General features: G+C 37.9%; 1 protein-coding gene across 5 annotated transcripts in view; it reads right to left on the bottom strand.

The window, feature by feature from the left end:
* LOC122668008 (transcription factor LRL1-like) overlaps nucleotides 1-14,749 on the bottom strand; it is a 30,945-nt gene extending 16,196 nt beyond the window's left edge. For 2 of the 5 annotated variants that reach the window (XM_043864524.1, XM_043864525.1), the window contains exons 1-7: nucleotides 14,595-14,749; nucleotides 7,610-8,336; nucleotides 7,068-7,172; nucleotides 6,794-6,952; nucleotides 6,622-6,687; nucleotides 3,789-3,854; nucleotides 343-411 (exon numbers count right to left, since the gene is read on the bottom strand). In XM_043864524.1, the coding sequence (XP_043720459.1) occupies nucleotides 343-411; nucleotides 3,789-3,854; nucleotides 6,622-6,687; nucleotides 6,794-6,952; nucleotides 7,068-7,172; nucleotides 7,610-8,158 (1,014 nt within the window). In that variant the 5' untranslated portion in view covers nucleotides 8,159-8,336; nucleotides 14,595-14,749. The remainder of the gene's footprint in view (nucleotides 1-342; nucleotides 412-3,788; nucleotides 3,855-6,621; nucleotides 6,688-6,793; nucleotides 6,953-7,067; nucleotides 7,173-7,609; nucleotides 8,337-14,594) is intronic. The other 3 variants (XM_043864528.1, XM_043864527.1, XM_043864526.1) reach the window with 3 other exon arrangements.
* Between the last annotated feature and the right edge of the window lie 2,312 nt (nucleotides 14,750-17,061).

Here is a 17,061-nt window from a genome sequence, read left to right as displayed (position 1 = left end):
CAAGATGGAGGTGGCCAAGAGGAAAAACGAAGCTTTGAAAATTCCAGGACCGTGGAGAGGGTGCATGCCAATACATGGGAGGGTAAAAAAAATTGAAATTGAGTCTAAGTTTGACAGTGGTCAATGCAGACCATTTCCTAGATATAAAATATTTGTGCCACATCATTTTCCACATGGCACAACTAGGTGCATAGTCCAGAGATACCCTTCTAGTCGGGTGGACCAAAAAACCTTTTGCCTAAAATATCAAGTAAACAGAATAAAACAACTGGATATTTTTAACTGTTAGAAGAGGATGAAATTCAGATGAAATGTAGAGTTAGAGAAGTAAGGATTGAGCACCTCAGCTTGACCATCAGTGATGAGAGGAACAACTGCCCCTGCTGCTCCCAGCCTGCTCATGCTCAAGACCTGCAAGAGAGCAGAAAGATGACCAAGTCATTCAAGATAGATTAGAAAGCAAATTTCCACAATTCACAGGATTGGCTCACAACTTGGACAACAGATGATTTTAGCAAACTGTAATCAAAACATCTAAACAGTAACTCGCTAAGGATTGCTTTGCCAAGGGATAATGCAATCATTGGTAATAATTCACATGCACAGAGACACAGAGAGATCAGAAGGGTGAGTTCTAAGCAATGTGAAAGGTTTCAAGAGATTGAGAGGCTATGAATATTCTCATGTATAACTTTACAGTTGTGCAATTTTCATAAGTTGTAGATGCAGTGTGGTTTTTATAAGTTGCTGATGTAATGCATGGGTCTTGGGCTATGGGCCTACTGTTGTTGTTTTTGTAATACTAGTTTTATTTCTCTTCTTGCTTATTGTTAGAGAATATAGATGAAGAAAACCAGAACCGAGAATGGAGGAAGAAGAGAGAAAGAGAAAAAGATGAGGAAGAGGAGACAACTGTTAAACTTATCAGTCTCCCTCATAATGCTTGTATTTATAATCTCAAATTACAATAGAAAGGGGAACACCTAATCAGATTAGGAATTCCTAATCATGATACGATTCCAAGTTACAATAGGAAAAGAACTAGAACTAACAACTCAAACTGAAACTAAGACTAACAACTCACAGTAGAATTAGGACTTGACATAATTAGAAACTAGGACTCCAACTAGGACTAGGAAATAGAAGATACACATATCAACCAAATCACTGTTCACATGAACAGTATCACATGAACAGTACTTCAACACTCCCCCTCAAGCTGGATTATACAAATAAGTAAAGAAAGAAGATCCAGCTTGAACTAAAAGGGAAAAAAAGAACTCCATAATAATGCAAACACTCCCCCTCAAGTTGGCGCATACAAGGTATCAATGCCCAACTTGAACAAAATGAGAAGAAACTAAATTGCAGCAGAATCCAGCTTGACAGATGAATGTAGCTCCAAATACACCTTCAAGAACTTGAAATAATTGATCTTCAAAACCTGGACAGACATGATCAGCAAACCGGGACTAGAATTTCTTCCAAAAAAAAGGCAACTTTTAACGATCTTCAATAGCTAACCAGTGATGAATCTCAGATTGTCATAATGACATAAAATCTTGAAGTTAAATAAATAGAGCAGCAAGTAGCGAAAACAAACGGAATCAGGCAGCGGAAAAAAACTATACTGAAAGTCCTCAAATAGGCAACAACTAAATATCTTCAATACTTCAATCTCCCCCTTACGGCAAACTCAACCCAATAACGAACGATACCCAATGGCAATGGTGGAAAAAAAATGGTGGAGAAAACTGATCTTCTATGTTTTGCATCAATGTTCCTACAAGTTCTGCGTTCTGCAATGTCTGCAGGTATACTGTACATAATCCCCCTCTCACGTGTAGTACACGTGGACATAATAGAGATGATGTAAGAAATAGGGCAAAAACATAATATTCCAGAATTTTCCAAAGGTGCTATGGGTAAGTAAAAAGGAAGGAATGGCAAAAATATAATTTACCAGAAGTTTCCAAAGGTGTTATGGGTAAATACCAAAGGTATGGGATATGAAGGGAATTAGAATTATTGAAAGAGAAAGGTGTTGGAAAAAAAATGGCATGGCTGTAATTTGGTGGAAATCCACTTTTAAATACAATCCAAGACAAAGGGCAAACTGGTGATAAACCAAAATTTTAAGGGTCAATTGGGTAGTCAAATAGGGGAATGTATTAAAAGGTAATTGCAATTCCGTAAATAACCAGAATTTTGCAAGGGGTTTTGGTAAACAAAAAACCATGGGATGCAATTGGTAAAATAATGGCTATGGAGAGTGGCTATTTGGTAAATAACCAGAATTTTCAAGGGGACAGATTTGGAAAAGAATTTAATTCCCTAGTAGAAAGGGTAAACTAGGAATGGAATGTAAAAAATGGATTAAAGATAATAAGAGATAAAGAGAAGGGTATTATTGGAACTCAAAATATAAGATTTTAAGAAACCAACGTACGAAGGTTGTCTTCAACCTTACGACAAAGAAGTCAGGGAAAGCTCGGCAGCGGAAACAAGGGGAGAAGAGGAACCAGCAGAAGCGGCAACTCCTCATGGTTCATGATCTCCTAGAACTAGCAGCACCATCTCCAACCTCCAGCCAAAAAAACCAGCCGAAAAAACGATGGCAGCACATCATAGAAACCCAATCTCACGATAGATCTGCAACTCCATTGACCAAACCTTTGAATCAAGGAGGAACATCTTCACAAACCAGTAACAGGGTAATCGATTCAGCAAACCCTGGTAGCAACTCAATACCAACAAGATGCTACTGAATAATCAACATCAGCAGCAAATCGATTCAGCCAGCGAAGAGAACCTGTTGACAGTCACGCTACCAGTAGGAAACCCCTATACCCCCATTGACTTAAGAGAAAAGGGGAAACAGAGAGGCGGAAACCAAAGGACCCCATTGATGAAGGTTGTCTTCAAACTTCGAACCAGCAGCCAACGGAACTGGTTCAGATATGGTAGATCGAGATGGATCGAGATGCAGCAGGTCTTCAACTAACCTAGAATTTCAGCAAAGAAGGCCATAGGTAGAACAGATCTTCAAAAAACAAGAGAAAGCCATGTCGAGTCAAATAAATCTTTGGCAGTAGAACAGACACTGCTGCCAGAAAACCTCCGAACCTTAGGGCAGCAGCAGAAAATCGTTACAGCCAAGGATCCTCTTCAACTTTGCAATACATACAATGACTACGGAAAATTAAAAAAAAAATCGATAAAGATTAAATGAGCAGGAAACCCTAGTTCTTCTTTTCTTTCTATGAACTAGGGTTTCTCCATAAATTGGAGAACTTTGAAACAACTCTCAAAACTGCAAACCAGAAGAGAATCAATCATTGGTTACAACAGCTCTGATACCATGTTAGAGAATATAGATGAAGAAAACCAGAACCGAGAATGGAGGAAGAAGAGAGAAAGAGAAGAAGATGAGGAAGAGGAGAGAACTGTTAAACTTATCAGTCTCCCTCATAATGCTTGTATTTATAATCTCAAATTACAATAGAAAGGGGAACTCCTAATCAGATTAGGAATTCCTAATCATGATACGATTCCAAGTTACAATAGGAAAAGAACTAGAACTAACAACTCAAACTGAAACTAAGACTAACAACTCACAGTAGAATTAGGACTTGACATAATTAGAAACTAGGACTCCAACTAGGACTAGGAAAATAGAAGATACACATATCAACCAAATCACTGTTCACGTGAACAGTGTCACATGAACAGTACTTCAACACTTGTCAATAAATTATTACTTATCAAAAGAAATATCTCATGCATACCTTGACTTGAAGCTGAAGAAATTTGACATACTCAATAATTTCATCCAGCATTGATGCCTTATCTGTCTGAACAAAGAAGATGAAAAGATTAGCTTTCCTTTCCTTTTCCTCGGAAGCAAAGACCCTTCTATGCTCCACCATTCAAGAAGAGACTTCACTTTGAACTTCAACTACTTCAAAAGAACTAGGACACCATGATGCATATCAAAGGGATAGTCGGTCTGTACATAAAGATCTGAGAAGCTGCTCATTGGGGAATAGTAGAAAGAATTAATTAGAGCCCTGACTTGACTTTCAGAATCAGTCTTTCCATTTCCAGGAACAGCTTTGCCAAGTTGTTATTGACCTAATAAGTATAGGTTGGTTGATCCAATCGCTTTGTGAATAAGTTATTAAACTTTATACCTAAGCCCCATCAGATCAAGCAGAGCAGAAGTCAAATGCAATTCTTCTTGGATTTTTCCCCCTCATAGAGTCAGCACTCAAACTAAGATTTTGGAAAAATTTATCATTCATCTAATGAGCCAGGATCAAAGACATTCGGAACCATGTTTCAAATCTTTTTATGCTGATCAAAGAAAGGTAGCACTACAGCATGTCAGATACAAATCAAGCAAGTTTAATTTGAGAAATAAGTAGATCCAAACTGAATGCAGCTAACTCAGCCAATAGGCACAATACAGCGAGACCCAGACAAGAGCATTTGCAGTGCAGCATCTGACAGACTATCAGACAGAAGAAACTCAGAAAGAACTAAAAAATACCTTGGTCATCCAAGATGTAAATCATGCATGCCACTTTAAGTTGATATCAGTGTGCAATGTCAGTCTCTAGATAAGTTCAGTCAAGAATAATCTCTTTTTTTGCTTCCCATGAATAGGCTACATAAAGTCAGAAGAATTTGAACTAATATACCTTACACCCCTAAGAAGTCCGTTTCTGTGATTTTATGACATTTCACTTTGACAAGAAGTTCCCAATGACCCTCTTGATGGCTAACATATAATTTGTAGGTCAGTTCCTGATGCAGACAAGTCACATAATAGGCTTATTTTATTAGAAATAAGCTTTGGGTGGGGTTATGTATGCATTTGTAGGACAGTTCCTGATGCATATAAGTCACATAATAGGCTTATTTTATTGGAAATAAGCCTTGGGTGGGGTTATGTATGCATTGGGCCTTTGATTCCATGTGTTTTCTTTATAATGGGCCACTTTAATGGGCCTAAAATGTGGGTACAAGGAAGGCATACAGGATTAGGCTTAGTAGTAGCTTATTTTCATTCCTAGGTTAATTAATGTAGTGGGTTTTACTTTTCTAGGTAGTATTGATTAGTCTTTTAGTTTTTCCTAGCTAAGTAGCTATTGTCTTTGGAAGCCTCCACCCATGTCTTGGGAATTCCAAAAGACCATTTAATGTTTTAGTTGTTCATGTATCCAACGTTTGGAATTCTTCCCTTTGTTTGGGAATTGCAAGTGCTGACTAGGATATAATCAATTGAGGCTCAGCCTCCTTCATCTATAAATTGAAATCATGGGTGAGCTCTCAATCATCCAAGAATCCAAGAAAAATATGAAATATGATTACTCATTTTGTGAGAGTTTTTCCTTGTGAGATGCAAGAAGGTTTGTGAGACTCAAACGGGATCAACGCGGAACTCCTTCGATCGTGACCTTGGGGGGACTCCGACGGCTGACAACTAGTGGGACTCTGGGCTGCACCTATCCAACTATCATCATCACCTCCATCAGTCAATTTCATCACCATCGCAGGTATTTTGTTTTAGATCTGGATAATATTCTCTACCAGAATTGGTCCTGGCGTGATAGCCTCCAAGGCTACACCAGTTCCCCTTATAGAATTCACCTGTGTCCACATATCATGTCAGATATTCACATAAATATAGTTAAGCACTCATTTGGATACTCTTGTTCATATATTGCATATCATCTGCTTGACATGCCTCTGTGAAACCACTAAACCTACTATCAACATAATTTTATCTTTCTTTCTTCTTTTTTTCCCCATTTAAGTATAATATCTTATACAAAGGTCAAGGACACAAAAAGTACTCTTTCATAATTTAACCACAAAACAACCTAATGTTAGTGCTCCTTTTACTTTGGCGAAGGGATGATCTATTTTGAAGATTCAAAATATTTTTAGCATAGATGGTCAACTAATTTTACAGAGCCACATCTCCATTTCTGAATTTTGAGCTCATACACCCTGTTTCCATGTCCACAAATCTTAGCATATAACTTAAATATTGATGGACATTAATTGGAAACCATGTCTGGAAACAGCCATTCTGCGAAAGCAGGGGTAAGGCTGCGTAAATTATGACCATCTCCAGACCCCGCAGTGGCAGGAGCCTCGTGCATTGGGTACTAATTGGAAACCATGTCCATCAGGCACGGGGGGTTGTTTTTGGTGCTTTGCTAGCTCTATTTGCACTCTTTCTTCATGGGTGCCACAGTTTCAAAAGCAAGATATATTATGCTTTGACAATGGAGAGTCTAAATCATTGAGCAACTCACTCTGGGAAGCTAATGCCCCTTAATAGAGAGTTCAAATTTTCAGCATCTAGTATGAACATTAGATGCCCAGATTGGCTAAAAGGATGGCAAATGACCTAGTTAAAACAAGGCTTTCAGAAAGGAGTCACTATGTTGCCCAATACTTGCCATTCTTGTCAGGCAAGGGTTTTGACTCCTTCCCTGTTGATTTAATCCGATATTGTTCATAAAAACAAAAAAGAAATTTCTGGCAACGTACTTGGTGATGAATGAAAATTAGCACAACTCAAGTACACTTCATGCACATGACTACCTTGTTAGAATTTGGTACAAGTTCTTGCAAATTCTTCATTCTTTCAGCAATTTTTTCTCTCCGAAGCTGCATAAGAACTCGCTGATATTAAAAATTCGGAATAGCATAAGGAACTTCAAATCCAAGCTAAGAACATGGAAACAAACTTAAACAAAAAGGTAAAATTACATACCCGTTCAGCAATACTGTGTGGATCAGTGGCCTGACCACGGCGTGCTCTAACACGAGGCTTTACAGTTCCATTACAACCCCCAACTACGGGGGCCGACTGAGAAGCAGGACCCTGGTATGTATACTGCTTCATGGAATTTCCTTCACTCAAGTGTGACACCTGAGAATTGAAAATGACAGAGAATAAAACAACAGACTAGAAAGAGGAAGTTGCCAGATAGAGCCTTCAAACAACTGTCAAAAAAAAAAAAAAAAAAAAACTGAATAATACTTATTTTTAGCACCTCCAATTGAGAATTAAACCCAGCAGTTACCGGCATTGTTATCAGGGGCCCAGTGACAAAAGAGGCCAAATGATCATTTTGTAGCTCATCTTGCCCCTACAATATCAAACGAACAAAATAAATGTAAGATAAAATGCCAGACTCTATGAAGGAACCACAGCACTGGAAGACAATCAGCTATGGATAGTTGAGATTAGCTTGTTTTACAGCATTCGCTGGATGGCCCTTCGATTCAGAGCATCCAATCAATGGAGCCTACCATTAGATGGCAGATGGAGACAACCAAACCAATCCAAAAGATCCAAACCAAACAACAGGAGGAGTTGATGGTTAGAATCATCGGCTAGGTGCCTTTCCCCTGTTAGAGCCCATTGACTGGATTACCCTGATCAACGATCACAAAGACCCACTAGGGCACCAAGGCAGCATCATCACCAACTGCAAGCTTCAGACTACATTTCCCCAATCACATAAATGGAAGTCAATCATATAAATGGAAGTTAATCATGATAGAGATATAAAAATATATATACATTTATTGACACTGATGCAGGCACATTGTCCATTTTCAGAATTTTATCATCCCCAAGGTATTTGCTCCCCAAAAAACTATTATCAGTATCTACAAATTCTTCTTGCAAACCAAGTCCTTGTAGTTTATCTTGTCCTAAGACAGGAGAGGAGGAAGGCGCAGTCATGTAGGATTGCGAAGGCCACAGCTGTGCAATCGAAGAATCTCCAAGGGCTTGTTGACACGCAGATAGTTCATTGCTGTTGCTTCCAACAGAATCAGACTCCGGTATTGCAGTAGGTGACTTGGCCGAACTGCCAGCCAAATGAAGCACCTCTTCTCTGGGAATTAAACCCATTCCAGAAGCACAGATGGAACCACCACCAACAAGAACAGTTGAAGCACCTTGTGCAGCTAAATTCTCAATAAGTTGATTAGTGGGAATCAAGCTTATAGAATCAGGGAGTAACCCATTGGTTTGAGCAGATCCACTGCAAAGCCAAGATTTTTCAGCTGCATTCACATCTGACCATGATGAGGATGATAATAAGTGATCAATGAATTCATCCATTAAAAAGATTATCTGTACAATAGGAGCTTCGCTTAATCCATCACTTCACAGCAATTTGCAGGTTAAAAAAAAGAACTGCTCACAACTGCTTCCTCTATCACTGTAGAGCTTTTATCATAGAAATGTTCAAATGGAATGAAGAGTTATATCTCCTCACATTCTCTTGGCTCCTGCCTACCTATGAGGAAAGTTAGAGAAACATCAGCTTTTTGTTAAGCCCTTCTTGGAATAGAGGTTTCTAATTTCATAGAAAACCATTTCTTCAAAATATTGCATATAAAGTGATTATAAAGTAAAATAAGCAATAAATATCGTTTTTCAAGGTAAAAACATGGAAGATTCATCATAAAAGATAAGCTTACAATTTTGTTTATCAAATCACGGACATGCAATTTTTAAGATAACAATACCTAATTTTTTACGCTGTTTAGCTGGGCAAAGGATACAGCTTGATGGTTGGACATGAGACTGTGTCCTTGACAGGTTTTTCTCAAGGCAATGGTATCAAAATTTCAGAAAATGAGCATGTCACAGCCCCACCCAACACAATAAAAGGGGGAAAAAATGTAATGTCTAACACCTATACAAAAGAAATATGATGTCTTGTATTGGCAGCATGTTTCATTAGAAATACCTAAGATGGAATCCAGCCATAATTAGTGAAGCATTCTAGAACAGCCAAGCAAGGTAGTACATTATGACTATTCTGACTATTAACAAAAAAAAGGTGTAATGATAGATCCAATGCAAGGTGCCAGCCGTGACATATTGACCATCCGCACCTTCTGACCCATCAACAGAAATAACTACTAATATGATTACAGAAATTCAGCAAAGCATATTTGCTAATAATAAGATGAATGGTGATATAGGATCCATGTAGCCGACCTCATTTAGTTGGGATAAGGCTGTTCAAACAGAAACAGGGTGTAAAGATATTTTGTCAAATATATAAACAAATATAAGGTGTCAGACAGCCAGAGAGTATATATTGCAACTCAAAGGTCATGGAGCATAATTAAAATTTTCCTTTTGATTTCCTCACTGATATATCAGATATTATCTTCCTCTTTCTGATGCAGAACTGAAGACTTGCATCCATAAGAAGACGAAGAAGTCCAAGTAGCTGTTTAGCCTTTTAGTAGTTTTTCATACTTAGTTTATTTTGATGTATTTGTGTTTTTAAATTGAACCAGGTCCGAGTTGGTTCGACCAGTGATTCAATTTAAGTGATTTTAGTAGATTTTCATTATGTTGTTTTTTAATGTTTTTATTTGGGTCCACTCCTCTCCATGGTTTTAGAGAGGGAGTGTTTTGTTTAGTAAGTCGGATAGGGGGGGGTTTTCCACTCCTTGGCTGATTAGGAGAGCTGGCCTGTAGGCCCTTATAAATAAAAGGAATTTGTGGGGCTCTTTTTACCTCACAGAATTTTAGAAAAAACAACTCTCAAGCTGCAGCTCTGCAACTTTGTCTTCCTTGCTGAAAATTTGTCTTGTGTTTGATCAAAGCTGACGGAATCGGTGTTTGATCCGATTGACACCTTGCGGTGGGATCTCCATTACTGTTCTGCATTCAAGTAAACTGATCTCAAGGATTTATTCATCACCAACAAGTAAGTTCAACTAATGTAGCTCTAGATAGGCAAAGGACCTACTAGAGGCCAAATATCCAGGATCTAATGATAAAGGAACCAAGGGGCTTCTGCTTCTGCAGTTGCAATAGGGCAGAATTGTAGTTTTAGGTCAAAACTAGGGTTATATGTAGGGCATTGAGGTTGGATCTTATTTAGTAATGATAGGCAGGTCTAGGGGAAGCTAACGGTATAGGTTAAGTTAGGTTTGAATGAGTTTCTAAATTCCAAAAAATTAGGGTTAGGGTTTCGGGTTTTGGGAAACAGGGAAAGTAGCTACAACTAGGGTTTAAGATGGGAATCTGGACTAGGGCTTCTGGCCAAGTGCTAGGGGCAATGGGAAGGAGGTTCGGCTGTAGTATGGTGTAATTCTGATGACTGGTTAGGTCTAGACAGAAATTTAGGGCTTTCGGGGTTTTACAGAGACAATATGGATTAGGGTTTGAGTGGGGGAATGGGGCAGAGCTTAAAGTCGAGTGTAAGGGGTGTGGAGAGGAAGCTGTTGTCTGAATTTGGGTTGAATCTGATGAAGGATGAAGGCTGGCTGGAGTTAAGAAGATCTAGGGTTTTGAGGGGATTCAAATAAAATAAAAGGGGATCGATTGAGAGAGGGATTGGAGGGTTAGAAACAGAAATTGAACTCAATATGACAGCAGATTCCACTGGCAGCAAGCTTGACCAATGGAAAAGGATAGAACCACCTTCAATGGATATCCTCCCGATCGTCTCGATGCAAGGAGTCGTAGGTGATCCACCTACCCTTTCCACCTTGATAAAACCACAAGGATGCAAGCTCTCAAGGAGCAACAGCAGCAACAATGGCGGCAGCATAATTCTGTCTTTTTTTTTTAATTCATCAACTGTGGGGGAGCCTCCCACGATATTCAATATTTATAATAAAAGGCCAATGGCCAAATCCTAATCTAAGCAAAACACTCCCTCACTAAATCGTGGAGGGGTGGGGACCTAATAAAACAACTTAAAAACTTAAAATAAAAAAACCTAATTGTTCCAAACAACTTAAAATAAAGGGTAAATTACAGATCACCCCCTGGTTTTTGAAAAAACTCAAATGTCCCCCTTTACAGTAACGGTGTTAGTCTGCTGTTAGTTGTTGGTATGAAAGGACTATTTTATCCTTGTACTAAAACATTAAAATTAAATTTACAATACTACCCTTCCTTCATCTTCAACATTGGTCATGGGTAGTTAGGGATGTAAATATATTTAACTGGCTAACATCATCACTTAACAGCATAAAACTAACAGTAGGGACTAATTTGTTATTTTGGGGTCTAAATCAGGGGGTGATTTGAGTTTTTTCAAAAATCAAGGGGTGATTAGAGTTTCGATTGAAAACCAGGGGGTGATCTGTAATTTACCCTAAAATAAAACACTTAATAAAAATCACTTAAATTGAACCATGGTTTGAACCGGTTTAATTTAAGTTTACAAATAAGCTGAAAAGTATGGAAAATACTAAAATGCAAACCTAAACTATGGCTCCCAAACTAAGCCCTAATTTCAGGGCTGCTTCTTCTTCTTCTTCTTCCTCTTCCTTTGGGTGTAGGCACTTGGTGCTGCATCATCAAGTCCCCAAACCCTAGATTCCCTGTTCTCCCCTTTCTTTTCTCCAAGTTCTATATTCAGTCCAGACCAACCCAACCATGCGAATCCTCCCAAAATTAGGTGGAGTGCTCCCCTGCCCCATTGGGAAACTCGATCCAAATTAGGGCTGGTTCTGCCCAGCCAAACCCTAGCAAATCCATTTTCTCCCTATTAACCCTAACCTAGTTTTCGCTTTATTTCCCCATTGCTTACTGCCGATTCTGTCCACACCTCACTGGTTTGCTAATTTCAGTTCATTACATCACTGATCTTAGTAAATTAATTACCTAACATTAACTCTAACCAGTAACCATCATACCCTAATTCCCATAAAACCCTAAACCTAATTTAGCCCTTTTTCCTGGTTTTAAGCCCTAAATTGAGTCATCCTTTGAAGACAGATTCTGGTTTGGCTTCTAATTTGAGCAATTCAAATCCAGAACTACATTACTGATGCAGATTCATCACCAAATAGGGCTTTTTCATTGGGAATAAGTCTAGGGTTGTGTTACATACATGTTGGGCCTTTGATCCCATGGGTTTCTAATGTAATAGGCCACTTTTATGGGCCTAAAATATGGGTAAATAGGTTGCATATGGGATTAGCTCCCATACTTAGCTTTTTATTTGGTGTTTTAAATTGAACCGGTTCAACCAATGGTTCAATTTAAGTGATTTTATTACTTTTTCTTTTAGTTGTTTAGTTGGGCTGGATTAGGACTCTATTTTGAATCTATTTCAATTTCCTAGTCAGTTTAAACTAGCTAATAGATTAGGGATAGGATTAGGCCTTTCCTTTTTAGTGTCTAAGTCTATTTTTGAGTCTTCTATATAAGTTTGTAAGGGAGGCCAGCATTGAATACGAATTTGATTAATAAAACTCAGCTTTATGATTCCTGCCTTTGTTGCTGCTATTCTCTCCTATGAGATCTAGTCTTGTAAGTCATATCAAGGATTGAAGGACTGGAATCCCCAGTGACTCCTTGCATCTTGCAGATCGGGAGGTCCTCTCTTAGCTCTTCTTCAATCTGTTACTGTTGGATATCAGTGTTATTCAAGTAAGTAGTTTATTTAATTCTACAATTACTTTCTTCTTCTAATCCTCCAACCCTAACCTTCACAATCTGTCCAGCATTCCCTTCATTAGACCACATCCAAACCCCCCTCCATCCATTAAACCCTAGCCTCCATTAAACCTGCAACTTCCCCCCATTCGATCCATAGCTTGAAATTCAAGCACCAACCTTCCAGCCATCAGATCTGTCCCAAACTTTCAGCAGACATCTCTCCCTCTCCCTCCTACACTCGATCCAACTTTGAACCCAATCTGACCATCTAAACCCTAATTCCCCTCATCTCCCACAAAACCCAAAAACCCTAAAAACATTCTAAATTCTGTCCAGACCTATTTAACCATCAGAACACCTCTAAATTCTGATCGAACCATTACCCCACTGCCAGCCACACTCGACCAGAAACCCAGGCTCAAAACCCCACTCTAAACCCTAGTTTACAGCCTAGAACCTAAAACCAAAACCCAAACCCTAACCCTAGATTTGCAGAATTTCTAAACCTATCCAAATCCTATTTTCTTTAGAACCTTCTAAACCTGCATACTAAAACCATATACAATCCTTACCCAAATTCCTAAACCTAACCCTTGTTTTACCCTAAACATCCCCAAATCTGCCTAATTAGCAAACAATTTCAGAACTCTGATCTTACCAGGCTCCTATTAGGCCTTGCCTATATAGGACTACATTAATTACCTTCCGAACCTGCTTTATTTAATTGAACATCATATATAAACTTTTTGTCAGGAACAGACCTAATATAGCATAATAAAAAAAATATATGGTGAATATTGTGGCTAAAAAAATGGAATCATAACCAGGCACCCCACTTATGCTGTCCATGAGCATGCAAAAGTGAAATATTTTAATAGTTTGCACACACACACAGTGGATTTTATAGTGAAATGGCATGCTTCAGTCAGATGATCTATATAGGGCAAATAAATATCGTCGGACAGAGAACAAAGCATGTCTTGTCAAGCAAAAATCTTTTAGTGTCGATCATCGAACACCAACCATTGGCTCTATAGTTTATACTCTTGTTCTCAAATAAGTAAACTCTCTTGGAAAGCTACGAGAATAAATAATTAAATACTAAAGTGCTTATAAATATTAAAGGGAATCACATCAATGGCATGTTAATAGTCTACGACAATGCACATTATATACCAATAGAAAGCTAAGAACTCAAGGAGATCACACTTATAACAACTTACTAGTCATTGATGCTGTTTTATTAAGCGGAAAAAAAAAGGTGAATAAAAAAAATTCATATAGTTGGCAAACCAAAAAGACAAAACGGTAAAGGTTGCTCCATTGTGACCAAGTGGTCATGGGTTCGAGTCTGAAAACAGCCTCTCTGCGAAAGCAGGGTTAAGGCTGCATACATTATGACCCTCCCCAGACCGCGCAGTAGCGGGAGCCTTGTGCACTGGTACCCCCCTTTTTTTTGGGCAGACCAAAAAGACAAAACAACTAGCTGATGCACAAATTCACAAAGATCAATGGTATCAACTGAATTTAAGTGTCAATGCTAAGTAATCAACAAAACTTGACTCTGGTCAATAGCAAAAACACCAGTCACATGATTGAGATGCCGATGATGGTTAAGACAGAGAACTACAAAAACGTCAAATTTATTCACATTAGCAGTAGAAAATTAAACATAGAAATGAAGAGAAATTCATAAGAAGAGGAAGGAAGAAATAAATTTACTTTCTAAGCTGAGAAAGCTCTGAAGTAAAACCAAAATCCTACAGAAAACAAACAGGTCAAACCATTTCGAACAAGTTCATCAAAAAAATAAAATAAAATAAAATGCCCAATCAAATAAATTGAATCCCTTTTGATAAATGAGAAGAATATTCATGCAGACCCAGCAGCAAAAAGTTAACATTTCCACAAACTGTTAGCTAAACTCCAAAGAAAATTTGAATTAAAAAAAAATATTCTAAACAACATTTTCTCGACCATAATTCATTCGAATGCTCTTTAATTTACAAATAAGAACAGGATAACACAAGGTGGGAAAAAAATCAGAAAATTACATAAGTAAAACTTCAAAACAACTTGTGATTCATTTGTAAATGAAGCAATTCAAGAGTAAGAACGACACAGAACTTACAGAGTAAGCTTCGGAGCATCCAAGAAGACGAGGAGAAGAAACACCTGGAAAGGAAGTTGCAGCCTTTTTGACGAAAAACCGCTCATAAAAAATAAAGAGGGGGTAGGGGAGGGAAAAGCAGATTTTTATTATCGAAAATTCTACCATCACCAAGTTATGTTACATTGGAATGTAAACCACTAATAATTTTATTCTTTTTTAGCGTAAAACACCACCATTAAGGGGGGGGGGGGGGAGGATTATTAAGGTGTGGAGGGCAAAAACTGATACAATCTTAAGAAACTCCTCCCAAACGCAACCCACATAAAAATAGCATGAACCATAACATCAGAAAAAATTATTTTTTGAGATGTTGGGGTTATGGAAACAAGTAAGATATGAGCAATACAAAGATAGATCCATAATGAAGAAAGAATCTCCTAAGCCACAATATTTGACCTTTGGATTAGACTTAGGAATGATGGTTTTGATTATTAAAATATTATACGAGAAATGAATGATAGATTTCATCATTCAAAAGTACAATCATAAGGTCACATCACCTGAATAGTGAAAAAAATTCACTTAAAACAATCAACAAAATTGAGGCAAGCCCCAAGGGATAGATGACTAGATGATCAGCGATGGGGGAGTGCAATTCTTTCATAGATTATTATCCTCTCCAATTCCTAAAGCTCAGCAGTGTGGCAGTGCTAGGTGGGGATGCCGACATATGGCAGCTCAGACATCCAACGGTCCGAGCTCAATATAGACAATGAGCTCGGATCATTGGATGTTCGAGCTGTCACATGTCGGCAACTCCACCTAGCACTGTTGCACTGCAGAGCTTTAGGGAATTGGAGAGGATAATTTTCCCTCTTTCACCCCTATTGTTGCCACATGCCTTGATAACTAAGCAAATCCCAACCATTGAATTGGAACATGATTTAGATATGGTTTATTGAATTAGAATAGCATTCGCCCATTCACATTCCTATTTTATGTACTCCAGTGTCTTTCATTTGAGATCATAACTCTTAACATATCATTTAAGTTGTGTTTAGTATTCATTTTTATACTAGATTTTGGGAGTCAAATCATTTTGAAGTGAGAAAATAGAAATTAACTATAGATCCATAATCTATTCCAAGAATTCATACTAAACAACTTTAATTCCCTTCCTTCTCTCTATCTTTATGAAAAACCCCATCAAAGCTATATGGAACTAAGAAAAGCTTTGGTGAACTTGCTACAAAAGCTTGATGAAATCTTAAAAGTCAAATTATGAAAACTTAAAATAGTTGAATCTTAAGATTAGGCAAATAAAAAGACGCAACAATAAGAAAGATTTTTTTTTTTTGTTTTTGTTTTTTTTAGTAAATATCAATAAGAAAGATAATATCATAACAAGGAGAGGACGGTCATCTGGTTCGGTTTTAGTATTTGGACCAAGTTTCTCTATATCCATAGTGAGGAAGGAATTGTTGGACAAGTGTGTGTCCATCAAACCCGATTCACCTTTGTATTGAACATTTATACATTTTAGTTTAATACTGTCACATGCGATATAAACTTTTTGAGCATTATGTATCCGTAAGTTATATTTAAAATGGTAGTCACGACTAGGGTTTGGGCTGGGCACCCTTATCAAATGGTCGTCGCATTGGGTATGCCTAGACATGTGATGTCAGGGTACGAATGCGAGTGCTCACATGTTTGATGTGTGGATTGGCGAAGAATCTACTCTGTCGATTCCCTCATGTATTACTACCAGATGTAGGAAGGGATAGACATGCGTCACCGACACCCTGTACTTGAGGGAACCCTGTCACTGCAAAGTGTGATCGCATTCTTTGGTTCATCAATGACTGAGACTCAAGCGAGTCAAAGCCGGTGTTCTGGGAATGCGTGAACACTTTGTGAGTGAAGGAGTTATCCAACACGGTCACCACTGCCCGATTGGGGAACCCCAAGACAGAGACTGTCTGTGCATAGTAGGATCAGAATTTGGATCCAGTACCGTTTTGAAAATGGTTTTGCAAAATTTATTTTACATAAAATGATACATTATTTATAGTTATTTCAAATAAAGTGTTTTATCGAGTTTTGCGGGACCCAATCGGATGCACAAACGCTCTTATATGGACATGTACTATGGATTGGGGTTTGGCAGTACATGTGTACATGCCCTAGATTCCATAATGATGGTGTTGATTAGTGGGGGGGGTTGTATATGATAAATTGTTATCATATAGGGAGTTATTTGAAATTTGCTAATTTAATTGGCTCTTTATTTAATTAATGGTTTTGGTGCTAATTGTAATTATCCATTAATAATTAAATAAAGAATCTAATTAATACTTTCCCTATTAGATTTTGCTTCTTCACCTGTAGCACTTTTAAGTTTAAACAGAATCCAGAGAGAGAGAGAGAGTCGACTCTCACTAGAGCTCTATTAAATCTATATAGGATTTAATTAAACTCTATT

Source organism: Telopea speciosissima, chromosome 7 (genome assembly GCF_018873765.1).
Source record: "Telopea speciosissima isolate NSW1024214 ecotype Mountain lineage chromosome 7, Tspe_v1, whole genome shotgun sequence".
Classification (NCBI taxonomy): domain Eukaryota; kingdom Viridiplantae; phylum Streptophyta; class Magnoliopsida; order Proteales; family Proteaceae; genus Telopea; species Telopea speciosissima.
Note: the sequence above shows the minus strand (reverse complement) of the source record. Positions and strands in the feature narration are given on the sequence as shown.